The 18,819-nt window shown below is 36.2% G+C and overlaps 1 protein-coding gene and 1 pseudogene across 1 annotated transcript; both read right to left on the bottom strand.

Moving 5' to 3' along the window:
* Window positions 1–1,964: 1,964 nt before the first annotated feature.
* On the bottom strand, window positions 1,965–8,353 carry LOC117620789 (lysM domain receptor-like kinase 3). The gene is made up of 12 exons (XM_034351016.1): window positions 7,551–8,353; window positions 6,123–6,156; window positions 6,003–6,007; window positions 5,737–5,892; window positions 5,178–5,368; window positions 4,522–4,611; window positions 3,763–3,856; window positions 3,521–3,672; window positions 3,347–3,438; window positions 2,629–2,767; window positions 2,402–2,500; window positions 1,965–2,311 (listed from the first exon to the last, which is right to left on the bottom strand). The coding sequence occupies exons 1-12, from the start codon at window positions 8,161–8,163 to the stop codon at window positions 2,147–2,149; spliced, it is 1,830 nt and encodes a 609-aa protein (XP_034206907.1). The 5' UTR covers window positions 8,164–8,353; the 3' UTR covers window positions 1,965–2,146.
* Window positions 8,354–12,868: 4,515 nt separating this feature from the next.
* LOC117620790 lies at window positions 12,869–18,361 on the bottom strand (annotated as a pseudogene).
* Window positions 18,362–18,819: the final 458 nt, after the last annotated feature.

Below are 18,819 nucleotides of genomic sequence, written 5' to 3'. Positions count from 1 at the left end.
ATGTTTCTCTATCGATGTTGTTATCTCGTTTTCTTAAGGTCATCTCGTAAGTTGAAATAAATTTCAGTGCTTAGTTACGTTAGTTATATTTATATATAATCGGCACATACACCATTTTTTAATTCTCCTACCATATACAAAGGTGTGATCGTATGGAGTTTGTTGATGAAGCGGTTAACATCATTTATTCTTCTAAATATCGCTTGTACATAAAATAAAATAAAAACATTACATGGAGACCCACATTTATGCTAGGAGGGAGAAGACAATCTTGAATTATGAAAATCATTTTTGTCTTCAACTAGTGGTATCTTAGATAACATGATTCTCGAATATAATACCTCCCCTAGTGTATGAGACTTGATTTTTGGAGTAAGTGAATCGCATTAATTGTTTTTGGTCACCAAACCTTCAATTATGACATTATCACAAGCTGGAATTTGTATATTGCCAAGTCGCCAAGCTGGGATATTTTTCTTTTCTTCTCCAAATGGATTTGGGATTTAGGATCTTAGATTTATGTCTGGTTTTGGATACCATGCCAGCAAGTGAGCTTACCAATTCTAGTAGAGCACATCACAGTTGGAAATTAAATGGCTAAATCATACAAAATGGCCCTGAACTATATTCATTGGTCACCAGGGAAAGAGTCTGAGCAGTGAAAGTAGACAAAAGGGGCATCTAGAATGGCCATTTGGCTAAGGCCATGGGGTCAAAAAATCAAAGTGCAGTCTTGTGGCTCAAGAAATAGATTGAATGCTTCAAGCTTTATGCAGCATTGAATAAAGAAAACGAAGAATCTAGAAATGACATCACATACTTTTCAAACTCTCGAGTCAAGTCATAAACCATCATGATTCACGTTGCTTGGAGCCAAAGAACAAGATTATTTTCAAACTGTTTCTAGGGAAATCAAAGCCATCATTATGCATGTTGCTTCTAGTAAATAGAAGATTTCGATAATGAAAATCAATCATCTTTTGCTCTCAACTTTTGCATTGAGCATCATTAATAATTTTTTTAACAACTTTGGAATGCTAAAATAGGAGAGTCACATCATCAAAAGTCTCTCTAACAGCATTCTTAAACTCAGTCAATTAAAAGTGCAACATCTTTATCTCTCTTTAGGACTGATAAGTTGTTTTGGCTCTTCAAAACATTTAATTTTACTTTGAAAAAACAAAACTTATTTTGAAAATATTAAAAACTTGTATAAATAAATAGACATTCTTCACATGTTTTTGTATTTTTCATTCTTTTCCATAACATTGCATTAATTGAATTGAAAAGTCTTTTCTGGCATAAATTATCAAAGTAACAAATAAACCTTTTCAAATTGCCCCGTAGGTCAACAAATTATAATTTGAAGATTAGTTTACTACTACCATTGGAGAAAACCAATCACCAATCGCCAATCACTAACCCTAGTCCCAATCAAATCATTATCGGAGGCTTAGCATTTCAAGATGCACATACATTTTCTTCAAACCCCCAAAAAAGAGGGAGGGAATCAAACCCTGAAGAACCAAGCTTTGGGAGGCGGGGCTGCCTCTTAAACTGTTCGATCCCTTTCTTTTTTGACCTGTTGGGGCCTGCATATCCTAGTAGTTTTTGTTTGTAGTTGTACTCTTTCTGTATTTAATAAATAAATTTTAAAAAATTAAAAAAATATATAAAAAAACCCTGAAGAACAGCAATTAACAAGCAGAAGATTTCCCACCATCTGATGGCTTTCATATTTTTCGTTTGCACGCAAACCATTTTCACAAGGAAAACCAGTAAATCCATATGCTCTGTTTTTCTTTTTGGTTTTATTACCACCATAATACGCTTCCTTTTTTGGAATTAATGCAAAGAATTCATGTTTTCGTATGAGAATGGACAGATTTGTATATGAAAAAATAAGATGGTTTTCTTCTTACTCTATCCACTTGCACTAAAAACTTAACTTCCCGAGGGCAAGATTTGAGGGAACTTTTATCTCTTCATTTGATACGTTAAGTGATATATATACAATTTACAAAAGACTCCCACGATGCTCAATTATCTATGCATGTACAATGTCTATGATATCTCATATTCGGTGTGTTCACAACAAAAGATACTTCCTAATCCTGAACACAAGCAACATTGCACTTCTAGATTTCTACCTTCCCGACATCAGATTGACCAGAGCTTGATTTTCATAGAAGGATCCAACATCCCAATCCTCAGTTGAGGATGAGAGCGTCATCAACGCAACCACGATAGATCGCATACTTGGACGCAGGTCTTTATTCTCATGGGTGCATGCTTTGGCAAGTTGGGCCATCTGCACCAGAAAATCACCATAAGTCATTTTTACACAGATATCTCTAGATAAATTATAATGTTTTTTTTCCCTTCTGAGAAATTATTTCACCTTGCGCACTGAGTCAAGTGGATAGTTGTCTCCAAGACCAGGGTCAACCAATTTCCGGAGGTCTTCTTTAGGATCGGGTTGATTAAGAACCTCCTCAAACTGTAAAAAGTAAAATTACAATAAAAATATGCTCATGTGCTTTCGTGCAATGCCAGATAGAAACCCAGCATAAACTTGGTAAGAGCTAGATTGGCTTATTTAAGCAAAGAGATGGCAAGAAAACTAACCAAACCAACAAGGCCTCTTGATTCAGAGCCAGAACTATCTGCCCTCACAACAGCTTCCTTGGCGGAGATCAATTCGTAAATGACAACTCCAAATGCATAAACATCTACTTTGGGAGAAACTTCGCCATACTGAGCATATCTGTACGCAAAAATATTAGGAGTTAACTCATATTTGCAGAGACTATAGCATACTTAAGTTTGCCTTTTTTCCCCATCTTAGAAAGAGTTTATTGCATCAACATACAGCCCAACATCGGATACAAAACACATCAAAATACCGACTTTCAAGGGAAACAAATTGGGCTGGAAGAACAGAACCATTCTCGCTATTCCAGCAGGATTCTATATTCCCAGATATAAATGAATATCTCAGCACCTAAAGACCTCTTGCATCTCTGACAGAAGCTGGAGGGGCAAACTAAAGACCTCTAATGACATTTGACAAAGTAGCAATCAGCCACTCTGGATATTTATCTTACAATTACATATGTCCACTAAAGAGTGCACAATCTTCAGGCCCATTCGGCCATCGGCTTACAGGTCAGGGGATGATGGCAGGGAAAAAAAAGAAGGGAATCAGGCACTCATTGAGCTTACGATAGGTCATTCCAGCAGATTTGGTCCCCCAAAATTTCAACAAAGGCAATCTGTTCAGGATAAAAATTTGCTAGAGATGTAGCAGATAAAGAGTTAAAAGAACATAGAAAAAATATCTTACTCCGGCGGCATATATCCAAATGTTCCCACAAGACGTGTGGGGAGTGATGTACTTCCAACCTCAGTCAGTTTAGTTAATCCAAAATCTGCAACCTGCAATAAAAGAGAAATTTCATTGCAACAATGTGAACAAGCTTTCAAAAGTTCATAGTGGAAATATAGGCACTAAAGTAACCTTGGCATGGAAATTTTTGTCTATCAGTATATTGGCTGATTTTATATCCCGGTGGATATAAACAGGAACAGTATGCTCATGAATGTATTCAAGACCTCTTGCTGAATCTAGGGCAATCTGCACTCTATTAGACCACGGTAGTGGGTCCCTCCCTGGAAAAAGAAATTAAACAGTATTATTACCATTCTCCTGCATACAGAAGCACTAAGAAGCACTTAAATCCCCATCATGCACAGCCTAACCTGAACCACGTAGATGTTGGCTTAAGTTTCCATTCTCAATGTATTCATAGACTAGGAAAAGAGAGCCCTCAACGCAATAACCAATCAAGCGCACCTGCATTTATTGTCTAGAAGATTAGAGATAATCACACGTCTTAGAGATCCGTTATGCAACGGCTACAAGTACTGTAGTACTAGTATAACCTCACAACTACATTAAATGGACAACTAACTAAAAATTCTTCTCAGATAACATTAAATTTATTCATAATATTATTTCTATAAATGCAAAATCAGAGTTAAGTATAAGTAACAAAACACATTGCATTGAGAATGTATATACTAACACACTTATCTTATAACATCCTTTTTCTTAGTCCAGCTGTCTTTCCAGTATTTACATAAAATAAATTTCTCTGATCACATACTTAACCTCTGATTTCTGAGCTACTAGGCCATACTTGCAACCTGATAAGAGTTTGTTGGTTTACCTAGTCTGAACCACAAGTCCCAAAAACTTAAAGTTGTCATGATGTGATGTGGAATCAAACTTATATTGGGATATCGGAAATAAAAGGATTCTAGGAGATTCTTTTCCAAATGTATCAAAAAATAGACACATACAAAAGCTCTTCTAGTAAATTCCAGCAATTCTTTAAAAAATAGGCTAAGCAAATATGTGGATTAAAATTGCTAAGTGAAGAGAAAGCATCAATTACTTCATAATTCTTCTGCAAGATTCACGTACATTGTCATTGTTTGGAAAGATAAGTTCATTACCAGATTCAAATGATGTACACGAGTCAAAACATTTAATTCGGCAAGAAATTCTTTTGATGCTTGCATGTCCATCTTCTTGATTGCAGCTTTCTGCAAAGAGAGAGTTATAGGGGTTGGACTTCTAGGAGAAGAAATAAACAATTACAGCTAATGCTCGCACATTTGCTCATAAATAGTACTAGCGAATTAGCAAAGTAGAATAGATGCTAATGTGCATTAAGGCACAGTTTCACAACTCCCTGGATCAGGAAATTGGAGTAGGAATGTTGTAAAGGGAAACATTTTCATCTTTAATCTAAGCAAATGAAAAAAACATTGTCTGACACTCGGAGCTAGTTTTCACTCATTTGATAAATCTCTCTTCCAACTTACGTGTTCAATTCCCTTCGACCAGAAAATTCAGAGCAAAGTAGATTATAGTCACAGGAAAGTAGTTTTATGTATTCAGCTATGTCTTTTATGAAGTACCTCTCAAAAACATGCTAGTTATTTGATTATATATAAAAACTTTTACTTTCTTCAACCTAAAAGAATTACATAATGGTCCTAGTCCCCACAAGATTTCCATCCAACTAAAGGATAAAAACACCATGAAACTTGAGAAAATTTTCTTTTACAGTCCACTATGATACTTGAGAATATTAAGGGAAACAAACCTCGCCTCTCAGCTCTGCATAGTAAACGGCTCCGAAACCTCCTTGTCCAATCTTATTAGCCAGACTGAAGTTATCAGTGGCCCTGGAAAGTTCTTCGTATGAGAACTCCACTGATTTGTCCACGGAAATGCCTGTTGGGCCTCGACCAGCACCATTTGCTTCTTCAGGCTTATCTGGGATAAACCCAAGTGCTAGACCAAGAAGAAAAAATCAATGAAGTCATGTCAAATATCCATTTGGTGCCAAAACCATGGAGTGTATGAGGGCAAGAACTCGAAAAATAAAATAAGTTATTTGCAATTACATGCAAAAAAATGATGCTAGACAAAGAAAAGTTTCCAGTTTGTTCAACAAAAATGAACCACTAACAAGACTAAATGAATGCTAAATGAGAAGGATGACATCATAAATTATGGGGCTTAGTCAGCTACTCTAACTGGTGTTTCTGCAAAGAGTCAGAGTTAAAAGATACTTGATCAATCCAAAAAGATATTTGAAGAACTCTTCCATTCACAAGTATCTACAAATTAAGGTACAAGGAGAGGAGTAGGTAACATACAAAGCCCATGCTGAGAAGACTGATCATCAGATGCTGCTAAGAGCAATTTTGCATCCACCTTGTTCTTTCGGTAATATCCATATGCACCACCACCCAATATCAGCACTCCAGCAATTACTGCCACAATTATGCCAGCAATGGCTACACCTGCTAGTCCTGCTTATACAAAAGAAAAATATGAGATCCAGGTAGCATTGAGTTTCTAACCAAACCCTCTCACATTTGCATATGAACATGAAACCAATTTTTGGAGAAGGTCATAACACCTGGGCTGCAAAATGGACAGAAAGAAATAAAACTCAGAAATCTTAACAATTTTCGGAAGACAGAGAGGAAAACAAGATGTAATAATAATTCAGTTAACATGTTGAAGTAGTTGAAGCTACCTTGACTTCAGAGATCGATAGCTTCCGTTTTCATCTGCAAGATAAAAAGGAAACAAGAACTTGATATTTTAGCCCTTTACAAAACTATATTGAAATTGGAGTAATGCTTCATAGTTCCCCAAAAACTTGATATCCAATTTATTCATATTTATTACCATTTGGGCCACCCTGAAACAACTCAATGTTTTCACTAGCATTTTGACACATGCATCATGGACAATGGATTAATAATACAAAGAGCATGATAATTAAGCTAAAAACCTTATCATTAATGACTATCTTACAACAAGACAGTTATTGTTTTATTGTTCTCTTGACCAGTTCAAAACATCAGCCAAGATGCCCACCCAGTCCATAGCCACAGGAAAGGCATTACATCACCTAGCACTTTACCGAACATTATTGACAGAGGGAAACAAACTTACGAATAACAATTTAAGATGTTTCTTTGACATTACAAAGAACTGACTATCTGGTCTGTACCTGTAACTTGAAAAACTCTGTAAAAATCACACTCTCTTTCTCAAGTCCACCCCAAATTTTTTCCTGTTGGATTTCAATAAAGGAGACTCTTCCAATCAATTCAATTATATGCAACCTTTCCTTCTGATGGCATCATTCTACTGCACTCATTAACATTGCAATATGAATCAAGGCATCCTAATTTAGTAATAAAATTCAAACACACGCATTCCTAAAGCTTCTACCAAATTATATAACACGATATTCAATTTTTAAACAACCAAATGCCTTTCATTTTAACAACTTTGGAAATTCAGTTAGATACTTCACGTGTCTGCATCAAAACACAAAAAAGCTCCATACATTAGTTCCAATTATTCCATTGATTGGATCATTGGCTAAAGTGAAATTTTGTAACGCATTAGGGCATCATCCTATTAAAATTCTTAGAATTATAAAACATTTCTTTTTCAATTTTTATTTTTATTTTTTAGTTCTTTAAAAATGGGTTCAAAAAATGAAAAATCTATATTTGATAGGGCTTCTTCCTATACCTATGAATTTCATTGGACCCAGAAATGATACATTGGAAGAATCTTCTGGGTCTTCCAATATCAATAGGTTGATTTTTTCGCTCCTGTATCTTCCAAAAGGACCCATAAGCGGGACCACCACCCCATAGCATGTTGTCGAAAGAAGCAGAACCCTGTATTTCTTCTAGAGAATCTCCTAATTGTTCCTAGTTATATCGCGAATAGCTTTGTATCGGCTAAATTCGCGAGTTGGAGATAAGCGGACTCAAACCGCTGACATCCGCCACAGGGTAGAAAAAGTTGCATTTGTGATAAATTCATACCAATCCACAGAATGGTTTCTATTTTTATGTAAAAGGTTTATAGACGAACTTAAGAATTTGGATAGTATATCCAAATCCATTCCTTCACCAAGGAAAAAAAAAACTCGTACCTTTGCCCGGAATATACACGAAACCACTCCCTTGGCTAAAATTCACACCAGGGTTATATCTCTGCAGCAAAGTCTGATTCAGCTGCTCAGCCTGCGCAATCGAAGCCAAAGTGTCCCCTGGCTGAAGTGGGTACGTGATAAACAGACCATAGTCCTTAGAAACCGCTGTATTCCCACATGAACAATTCACAGACACATTTAATTTGGCATTCGTGGGTATATTAGTTGGAGCATAGCTATTGAACCATGTCATGGCCTCCACCGTCGTCAGATTCGCATAGTAAGTCTGCGCAACCTTCTTGTACGTGTCCCCGGAAATGACATCGTACTTGAACATATGGCCAAGAAATTTTCCATTTACGCATTCACATTTAAAAGGAATATTGATCTTTGTACCAGCTAGAACACTGTCTGTGTTGGGCACCGTGCCTTTGTTGTAGTTAACGATTATCTCTTCGTTCGTCTCCATTAATTGACTGATTAATGTGAGATTGTAGCCCGACTGTACGAAGTATTTAGCTAAAGCCAAACCGCAGCTTTTGCTGCACTGGGATTTCACTGTGAAACAAAGCGAGAGGAGCACCAAGAACCCCAACCCAATTCGAAATCTCATCTGGTCGATCCAAAAATCAAAACCCAAGTCACAGAAAACCAAATTCGAGAACTGGGTATCTGGTTTCAGATCGAAAAAGAACAGGAACAGAGAGAAAGATGAATGCTTTGGGGGGGTTTTGGACCGTTGACTGATACTTGGATTATTTTTCTGTCTGTGATTATGCCTTGCTGGGTTTTTTGTACTTTTGATTGGATTAGCTGCTGGGAATGATTGGGCAGATATTTTTGTAAATAAATTAATAAATTGTGGAATAATTAGTGTTTCGTTGTCGTACTCGTACTTAGCGTCTGTGACCACCTAACGGTTAAAAGAAAACCTTCCCGCGGTTTTGAGTTGACTGTTTCTGGAGAGAGTGACTCAATCAGCGAAAGTAGGGACTAGGGTGGAACACCATCCACCGAGTTTACTGCGACGGCGGTCGAATAAGAGCTTCCTGCGACATTCTGGGCCTTGTCGTTTACTAAAAAATCCTCAATAACATTGTCGCACAATTCTAGATCTTGCAGTTTTCATTTCAAGGTTAATTTTTCATATTATTAGATTTCAAAAACCAACCATGTTTTTCCCTTCACTATATAAAACATTCACTCACTCGTCAAAAGTGCGTAGATGCTAGGTAAGTGGTGAATCTATGAATTTAAACTACATATAAGATTCCTCTTATAATAAGGTCATTTTGTGAGTTATAACGGTTTTTTGTTTCTATTTTTATGCAAGTGATATTGATGAAGCGGAAATCGAATCTAGAATATCGGATACAAGATAAATGTTCTTAATCATTTGAACTCAAAGTCGTTTGCATACACCATAATATTTAAATTAAAATATAAAATTAACTAAATACGTTCTATTTAACTATCAAAAATACTTCTGATATATCCGAATACACTCTATCATACAACACCAAATTTATTTGGGAGTTGAATATAAAAGTTGTTGGGTAAAACACTTCCTCGTCGCAGTTTGATTTGAATACACTTCCTCGTCACAATTTTTTCCCTCAATCCAGCTATGTTAAGATCAAGTTCACCATTCTTATCAACACGAGCTTTGAAATGCCTCAGTCTGTCGCCAAGTTTAACCTTTAGCATAAACCAGTGACTTGTTAGAAACCAACTAAATACAGAACATAATTTGAAAGATCAAAACTTCTGACTGATTCAATATGACCAACAAAACTTGTACAAATGGATAAAATAATCAAAACTGTCTACAGATTCTATAAGTGCAAACAATTTCTTTCCAAATTTGACCCAACTCTAACTAAACTAATCAGATTTAGTCAGATCAACCCTTTTCACCATTGAAAAAGATGAAGTCTTTCTAGAAATAAACAGTTTGTTAATCTGAGATGCCAATGAATATTCAAAATTATCAATCTATCCACTAAAGTTAATACTTCATTTGACGACTCCCTCGACATGTTTGAAGCATTCATGCGACTTGTTTGCATCAATGAATTACTAAATAACGATGAAACAAATTGTTGAAGCATTAATAAGGTTTTTGAATATGGTGAGTAGAATGTATTTATTAAAATTATATTTATTTCAAAATACAATATTTTCTTTTTAATCATTTTATATTAGAATAAATTAATAATTCAATAAATAATTTGATAATAAATATGCTCAAATTAATTTTAAAATTCATTTAACATTACCTTAAAATAACTACAATATACAACTTTCAGCCACAAATTGTATTTAAATATACATAGTTAAATTGCGTATGCAACTCAAATACTGAAATGGGTCCTAAGAGTGACCTCTGGTTAAAGTTTTGAGCACCTTATTTGTTGAGATTTTGGGTTGAGGAGGACCATAGGTTAAAAAATTGTGGGGTTCATGCCGTATTGTCAAATTTGAGAGGCGCTCTGTGGCTGGAGGTCAATTTTAGGAGCCCACCAGTGAAGACTAGGCTTCAAACATAATAATAATTTGTGGGCAAACTAGACCCGCAACCTAGTCATGAGACAGTTGTACCAGAAAGGGTCCAGCCTACCAATCAACTCCGCCTGCACAATTTGTTCATTTGCTACCAATCTTCAAGTAACAAATTTGGTATTTACCAAGTAATAATGCACATAAATATTACACTACATAAACAAAGATAATATTATTTTAAAAAGTGTTTAGGAGTTTTTCCAAACGTACTAAAAATTACAATTTATTATATTGTTATTGATTGGAATGTAAGAATTCATACTTACAGTTTTTGCTAAGTGAAATATCAGCGGAACAGTTGGTGGATAATGTGGGTGTTGTTGGTAGTTGAACTAGTCGTACTAGTTGTACAGCAGCAGAATAGTCAAATTTGGCTCGGCTCGGCTCAAGTGAGCCAAACGCAAATTGCCTTTCCAAGACCGGCGTCCACGTTGATCGTCGACCGTTGACCCATCCTGATAAATCGATAACGAAACGAAAATTAGAATTTCAATCAAGTCAAATAGGCCGAACAGGCTGCTCATTTGTTATGTCCAAAGGGACTGCTTATGGGCCCAGATCCGAAAAGCAACATCGGCTCGGAGTCTCAGACCCAATAGTGAGTTTGAAAATTTGGTGGATTTTTTACCGCCAAATTGTGCCTCAATGAGATTATTTTATTTTTTTTTCCTTCTTCTTTTGTCTGTCTGTATGTTACTTTCTCAGTGAAACTTGCATTTGACTCATTATTTCCATGCAAACTGCTTCGTATAGAAATTATTGAATATATATAATCGATGCGTCATGATGCAATGGGTTGGATCAATATTAGAACTGAATATAACATATTGAGAATATCTCATATCGAATAATGGAAGCTCACGTTCTAATATGATATCATAATAGATTATCCATGTAATAGCAGCTCGGAAAGTTATCCTTTCACTTAAGATATGCTGGCACCCATTGAGAAACTATGAAAATAGATGTTGGTAACATGATATCATAATAGATTATCCATATAATAGAAGCTCGGAAAGTTATCATTTCACTTAAGATATGCTAGCACCCATTGAGAAACTATGAAATAGATGTTGGTAATGCAGTGGCTAGTAGTGTCTGCCATTATATGAAAATAAGATTGACCTTATTTTATATATGGGAACTAAATGTTTTACCCTTTCTCACCATTTTTATGAAACGAAAAATCTCCTGGATCCAGCTAGTGTCCTAAACCTACAGCAGAGGATTTGTAAACTGGTTGACTACTGATTAACAGGCCCTAAACCTGAGCTATATTTTATTTAAAAAATTAAGAAATCAGAAAAGGTGGTGGAAGTGGGTTCCCTTTGTCGTGGTTTCTATGGCATTCATATTGGAAGAAAGTATTAGTATTATTATTATAAGGGAGGGACAAAGTCACTCAAGTGAATTTGACTTTGAGACAAAATTAGTAAAAGATGCCTTTATAGTCTCTTGGATTTGATGCCATACCCAACCTTATTACACAACAACATCTTCCATATTTTCTCAGTGCTAAATTTGACGCCACAACACCCCCATAAAAACCTCACTTAAAATAACATATAAACACTACATTTCCTTTTGTTCTTCCTATTTTTGGTCAAGAAATTCCTTTTGTTCCGTGCTTATGCAACCAAACCCTAATTACATACTGTTGAGTTTGAAGGCCATAAACATGTACAACAAGGGGTTAATTACATAAAAGTACTTAATCTTTGAAAGTCGTTTCAAATGTGTGATCTCTGCTGAAATAATGTGCAATTTGCAACTTCTTTGCTAAAATGTGTGATCCATATGTCAGCCTAAGGATCACATATTTCCACAAAAGCTACTTCGTTTTGCTGAATTTTCTTCCCTAGACTTCTTGACACTTGAAGATCAACTTGATATTTATATTCATCATATGAGTACAAGGAGCAATTTTTCTCAATTGCAAAATCAGTAGCCTTGCAAGAAAAATGGTGGAGAAAATGTTGCATAGAACATTTAATTATATGTCTATTTGCTTGTGACATTAGCCTTAACTTTACTGGTTGCAACTGCTTCGATGGAGAGAGCATTTTCTGCTATGAATATTGAGAAATGTCTACTTCGCAATCGAATGGGAGATCAATAGTTGAGTCATAGCTTACTTGTTTATATTGAGAAAGATTTGTTTGTTTGTATTGATAATAAAACTATAATGCTACGTTTTTAGAATATGAAAACTATTGTGGACAATTGTAGTTTGTAATGTGGTTTTTTCTATTAATTATAAATTATAATATTATCATTTCATTTTTGTGGGTCTATTTTGTATAAATTTTTTTTGAAAACTTTTACACGTTGACTCCCGAAAGGAAATTCTTATATCCGCCACCGCTCTTACGTTATTTTGTCTGAGAGGCAATTATAAATGCTTTTGACATTTCATATTTTAAGGAAGAGAATTAAGAACATGACAAGTGGACAACATGCATTGCTTACCTGTTGGGCTGGGCTCAATTCAATTCGGTCCAATTTTCCCCTTGAATTAGAACCGAAATCGAAACTTACACATAGTCCGATGCTGTTTCGGTTTTATATAGTGTGTAGAATTCTCACTAAGAGCTTCCTACGACATTCTCGTCCTTGTTGTTTATTAAAGAATTCACACTAACATTGCCGTACAATTACGGACCTTGCTGTTTTTAAGGTAACTTTAAGAAAAAATACGGTGATACTCTACTACACTACAAGGAAGGAGGAAGGAGATTTCTCACACACACTATAAGTTTGTTATAAATACCCCCTCACATGTAATTCATTATGGAGATTTTTTTTTTTTTTTTTGGGTCTGACAGATATGAGTGTTGAGTTATTGAGTTAAAGTTTCTTTTCCAGTGATTGGAATTTTGGTGTGAAGCCAAGGCATCTTTATCCATCTATTTTCTGTTTTTTCCTTGTTTTTGCTTCTGCTAATCGACCTAAATCTATCCTACATCAATATCTCATATTGGGTATGTTCACGATAAAAGAAACTTCCTAATGCTAAACACAACAATGCACTTGTAGATTCTGACTTCCAGACATCAGATTGACGCTTGATTTTCATATAAGGATCCAACATCCCAATCCTCAGTTGAGGATGAGAGAGTCATCAAGGCGACCACAATAGATTGCATACTTGGACGCAATTCTTTGTTCTCATGCGTACATGCTTTGGCAAGTTGAGCCATCTGCACCACAAAATCACCGTAACTATTTTTACACTAATATCTAGAGACAAATTATAATGTTTTGTTCTTCTAAGAAATTATTTCACCTTGCGCACTGAGTCAAGTGGATAGTTGTCTCCAAGACCAGGGTCAACCAATTTCCAGAGGTCTTTAGGATCAGGTTGATTGAGGACCTCATCGAACTGTAAAAAGAAAAATTACAGTAAAAGTATGCTAATGTGCTTTCGTGCATTGCCAGATAGAAACCCAACATAAACTTGATAAGAGCTAAAGAGATGGCAAGGAAACTAACCAAATAAACAAGGCCTCTTGGTTCAGAGCCAGAACTATCTGCCCTTACAACAGCTTCCTTGGCAGAGATCAATTCATAAATGACAACTCCGAAAGCATAAACATCTACTTTCGTAGAAACTCCGCCACATCGAGCATATCTGTACGCAAGCATGTTAGGAGTTAAACCCATATTTACAGAGACTATAGCAGAACTTTAAGTTTTCCTTTTCGCTCCTCTTAAGAGGAGTTTACTGCATGAGCTTACCGCATAACATCGAATAGGAACCACATCAAAATACCCACTTGTAAGGGAAACGAATTGGGCAGGAAGAACAGAACCCTTCCTACTATTCCAGCAGGATTCTCCCAGATGTAAATAAATATCGCAGCACCTAAAGACCTATCTCTGACAAAAGCTGGAAGGGGCAAACTAAAGACCTCTAATGACAATCGACAAAGTAGCACTCAGTCCCAGACGATCACTCTGGATATTTATGTGAATTTAGATATTTCTACAAAAAAAGTGCACAACATTTAGACCCCTTCAGCCATCGGCTTACAGGTTGGGATGATGGCAGGAAAAAGAATCAGAATGGCTCCTTCCAGCAGATTTGGTTCCCCCAAAATGCAACAAAGGCAATCTGTTCTTTCTAAAAATTTGCTAGAGATGTAGCAAATAATGTGACAGAAAATTAGAAAAAATCTCTTACTCTGGCGGCATGTATCCAAATGTTCCCGCAAACGTGTGGGGAGTGATTTACTTCCAACCTCAATCAGTTTAGCTAATCCAAAATCTGCAACCTGAAATAAAAGAGGAAACCTCATTGCGACAATGTGAACAGGCTTTGAAAAGTTCGTAATGGAAATAGAGACACTAACGTAACCTTGGCATGGAAATTCTTGTCTATCAATATATTGGCTGATTTTATATCCCGGTGGATATAAACAGCATCGGTATGCTCATGAAGGTATTCAAGACCTCTTGCTGAATCCAGGGCAATCTGCACTCTTTTAGACCATGGTAGCGGGTCTCTCCCTGGAAAAAAAAGTAAACGGTATTATTACCCTTCTCCTGCATACAGAAGCACTTCAATCCCCATCATGCACAGCCTAACCTGAACCACGCAGATGTTGGCTTAAGTTTCCATTCTCAATGTATTCATAGACTAGGAAAAGAGAGCCCTCAACGCAATAACCAATCAAGCGCACCTACATTGATTGTGTAGAAGATTAGAAAAAAAATAACACGTCTTAGAGATCCGTTATGCAACGGCTACAAGTACTTAGGCCATCTCTAGTCATAGGGCTAAATATAGTCCAAGGCTAAATATTTAGCCCTCCAAAATATTAATCTTTTAAAGAATAGTGCATGGCTAAATTTTTCCATCTTCAGCCATGCAAGACTATATTTTAGGGTCCTTCATATTTTATTATTTTGAGAAAAACTATGGTATAACACTCATATATTCCACAACTATGTATTGTTTAACTTAATTAAACTACTATTTAGAGACAATATTCCATGGCCAATAATTTTTTATAATTTTGTTTAAACAACATTTGAAAACATTTAAAAAGGTAACCACATTTATTAAAAAGAAAAAAAGAAAGAAAAAGGATGAGTTTCAATGGTCTGACCTCCGACGGTCATGACCAGTAATTTTTTATAATTTTTTTTACGAATTGAAAACATTTAAAAAGGTGACCACATTAAAATAAAAATGGTTGGGTTTAAATGGTCTGACGTCCAATGGTCATGACCAATAAAGTTTTATAAATTTTTTTATAAACAACACGAATTGAAAACATTTAAAAAGGCTTTTAAAAATATATCGATGACATCATCGCTTTTATTGTTGGCTGTTGGATATGCATTTGCACGAGATGATTCGTGCTCTTGCCCACACTTTATAATTTATCTTCTTCAAAAGCACATGCATGAGGCCCACAAAAAATTTGGCCTTGGCCAAAGCTGGGCTAAATGTGGCCCTCCAAATTTGGCCAAAATTTTGTTTAGTCTATGGCTGGAGATGGGTTTTGCATTGTTTTAGGGCTATATTTGGGATACAGCCCATGGCTGGAGATGATCTTAAGTTGTTATGATGTGATGTGGAATTCAACTTATATTGGGAGCTTGGAAATAAAAGGACTATAGGAGATTCTTTTTAAAATATATCAAAAATAGACACATACAAAATTTGTTCAAGTTAATTCCAGCAATTCTTTCAAAAATATGCTAAGCAAATATGTGGATTAAAATTGCTAATGAAAAGGAAACATCAATTACTTCGTAATTATTTTGCAAGATTCATGTACATTGTCATTTTTTAGAAGGATAAGGTCATTACCAGATTAGAATGATGTACACGAGTCAAAACACGTAATTCGGCAAGAAATTCTTTTGCTGCTTGCGTATCCATCTTCTTGATTGCAGCTTTCTGCAAAGAGAGAGTGAAATAAAAAATTACAACATAAACAAAACATGGTCTACAGATCATAATTTAGAAAAGTAGGCGAAGAGAGTGGAATTGATGAATTGCACGATGGTTTTATCATTGTACATTGATGTCAATAAAATTACATTGACTAGAAAATTCAGAGCAGAGTATATAAAGGTTTCCCTTCCCTTCCCTCTATCCAACTAAATGAGAAAAACACCATCCAACTTGAGAAAATTCTCTTTTACGATCCACGTATGATACTCGAAATTATAAAAGGAGACAAACCTCGCCTCTCAGCTCTGCATAGTAAACAGCTCCGAAACCTCCTTGTCCAATCTTATTAGCCAGACTGAAGTTATCAGTAGCCCTGGCAAGTTCTTCATATGAGTACTCCACTGATTTGTGCACGTTAATGCCTGTTAAGACACCAGCAGCACCATTTGATTCTTCAGGCTTATCTGTGGTAATCCCAAAAAGAAAAAATCAACCGTCATGTCCAATATCCATTTGGTGCCAAAACCATGGAGCGTATGAGGGCAACAACTAGTAAAAATAAAATGAATTTTCAGTTCCAAGAGCAAATTAGCACAATACTTAATAGATATAGGTCAGTGGTGTTGATATTAGACAAAGAAAAGTTTCCCATTTGTTCAACAGAAAATGAACCACTAACAAGACTAAATGAATGCTACTCTAACTGGTGTTTCTGCATAGAGTCAAAGTTGAAAAAGATACTTGATGAAGCCAAAAAGATCTTTGAAGGACACTTCCATTCACAAATATCTCGAGAAAATATACAAGGAGAGGAGTAGGTAACATACAACGCCAGTTCTTTCGGTGAAATCCAAAACATGCACCAACAGCCAACAACAGAACTCCAGCAATTGCTGCCACAATTATGCCAGCAATGGCTCCACCTGCTAGTCCTACTTATACAAAATAAAAATATGAGCTCCAAGTAGCATTGACCTTTCTGACCAAACCCTCGCACGTTGGCATATGAACATGAAACCAATTTTTGAAGAAGACCATACCTTTTGAGCTGCAAAATGGATAAAAAGATCAAACGCAGAAATATTAACAATTTTCAGTTAACATGTTGAGGTGTTGAAGCTACCTTGACTTCAGAGGCGGATAGCTTCCATTTGGATCTGCAAGATAAAAAAGAAACAAGAACTTATGCGAGGGAAGTTGGTATTTTTGCCCTCTACAACACTATATTAAAATTGGAGTAATGCAATTAACTATTCGTGACACTCTATTTATTACCATTTGGGCCACGGGCCACCCTGAAAAAACTTTATGTTTTCGCTAGCATTTTGACACATGCATCAATGAATCATGGATAATGGATTAATGATACAAAGAGGATGATAATTAAGCTAAAAACCTTGCCACTAATGACTATCTTACAACAAGACAGTCATTGTTTTATTGTAATCTTGACCAGTTCAACACATCAGCCAAGATACCAACAAGCACTTTACCAAACATTATTCAAAGAGGGGAACAAAGAAAATATCTGGTTTGTACCGGTAACCTGAAAAACTCTGTAAAAATCACACTATATTTCTTAAGTCCACCCCAAAAATCACACTACAGTTCAAAACACAAGCGAGAGCCTTTCTCGTCGAGAACAAAAACTCGTACCTTTGCCTGGAATATGCACGAAACCACTCCCTTGGCTAAAATTCACACCAGGGTTATACCTCTGCAACAAAGTCTCATCCAGCTGCACATTCTGCGCAATCGAAGTCAAAGTCTCCCCTGGCCGAAGTGGGTACGTGATAAACAGACCATAGTCCTCAGAAACCGCGCTATTCCCGCATGAACAATTCACAGACACGTTTAATTCGTGGGAATCGGGTATCTTAGTTGGAGAATAGCTATTGAACCATTCCATGGCCTCAACCGTCGTCAAATTCGAAAAGTAAGTCTCCGCAACCGTGTGGTACGTGTCCCCTGAATTGACATCGTACTCGAACATATAGCCAAGAAAGTTACCATTTACACATTCACATGAGAAAGGAATATTGATCCTTGTACCAGCTAAAAGACTGTCTCTGTTGGGCACCACGTCTTTGTTGTAGCTATCGATACCGCTCGTCTCCATAACCCTGGCGATGAATGAGAGATTGCTGCCCGGCCATACGAAGTAAGAAGCTAAAGCCAAATCGCAGCTTCTGATGCACTGGGATTTCACTGTGAAACAAAGAGAGAGGAGCACCAAGAACACCAACCCATGTCGAAATCTCATCTGGTCGATCCAAAAAAAACAAAACCCAAGTCACAGAAAACCAAATTCGAGAACTGGGTTTCTGGTTTCGGATCGAAGTTGAACAGGAACAGAGAGAAAGATGAATGACTTTTAGTTTTGGGGGGGTGGGGGCCGGCTGGACCGTTGACTGATAGTTAATTTTTAAATAAATTAATAAATTAATAAATTCTGGAATAATTAGTGTTTCGTTGTCGTCCTTAGCGTCTGTGATCGCCTGATGATTGTTTCTGGAGAGAGTGACTCAGTCAGCGACGGTAGGGAACATTTCCCCCAGTTTACTGCGACGGCTGTCCAACAAGAGCTTCCTACGACATTCTGGGCCGTCTTGTTTATTACGGAATTCTCAATACATTATAGATCTTGCAGTTTTTAAGGTCAACTTATGATTACCACTGTACTTTTAATTTTTATTATTAATCACATAAATTATATAAAATGTTAAAACTATATTTCTTAATATGAAGCACATTACTGGGAAATTTTCTTTTTCTTTTTCTTTTCCCCTGCAGTCTACT

The sequence above is a fragment of the Prunus dulcis genome, chromosome 3, assembly GCF_902201215.1.
Source record: "Prunus dulcis chromosome 3, ALMONDv2, whole genome shotgun sequence".
Lineage (NCBI taxonomy): Eukaryota > Viridiplantae > Streptophyta > Magnoliopsida > Rosales > Rosaceae > Prunus > Prunus dulcis.
Note: the sequence above shows the minus strand (reverse complement) of the source record. Positions and strands in the feature narration are given on the sequence as shown.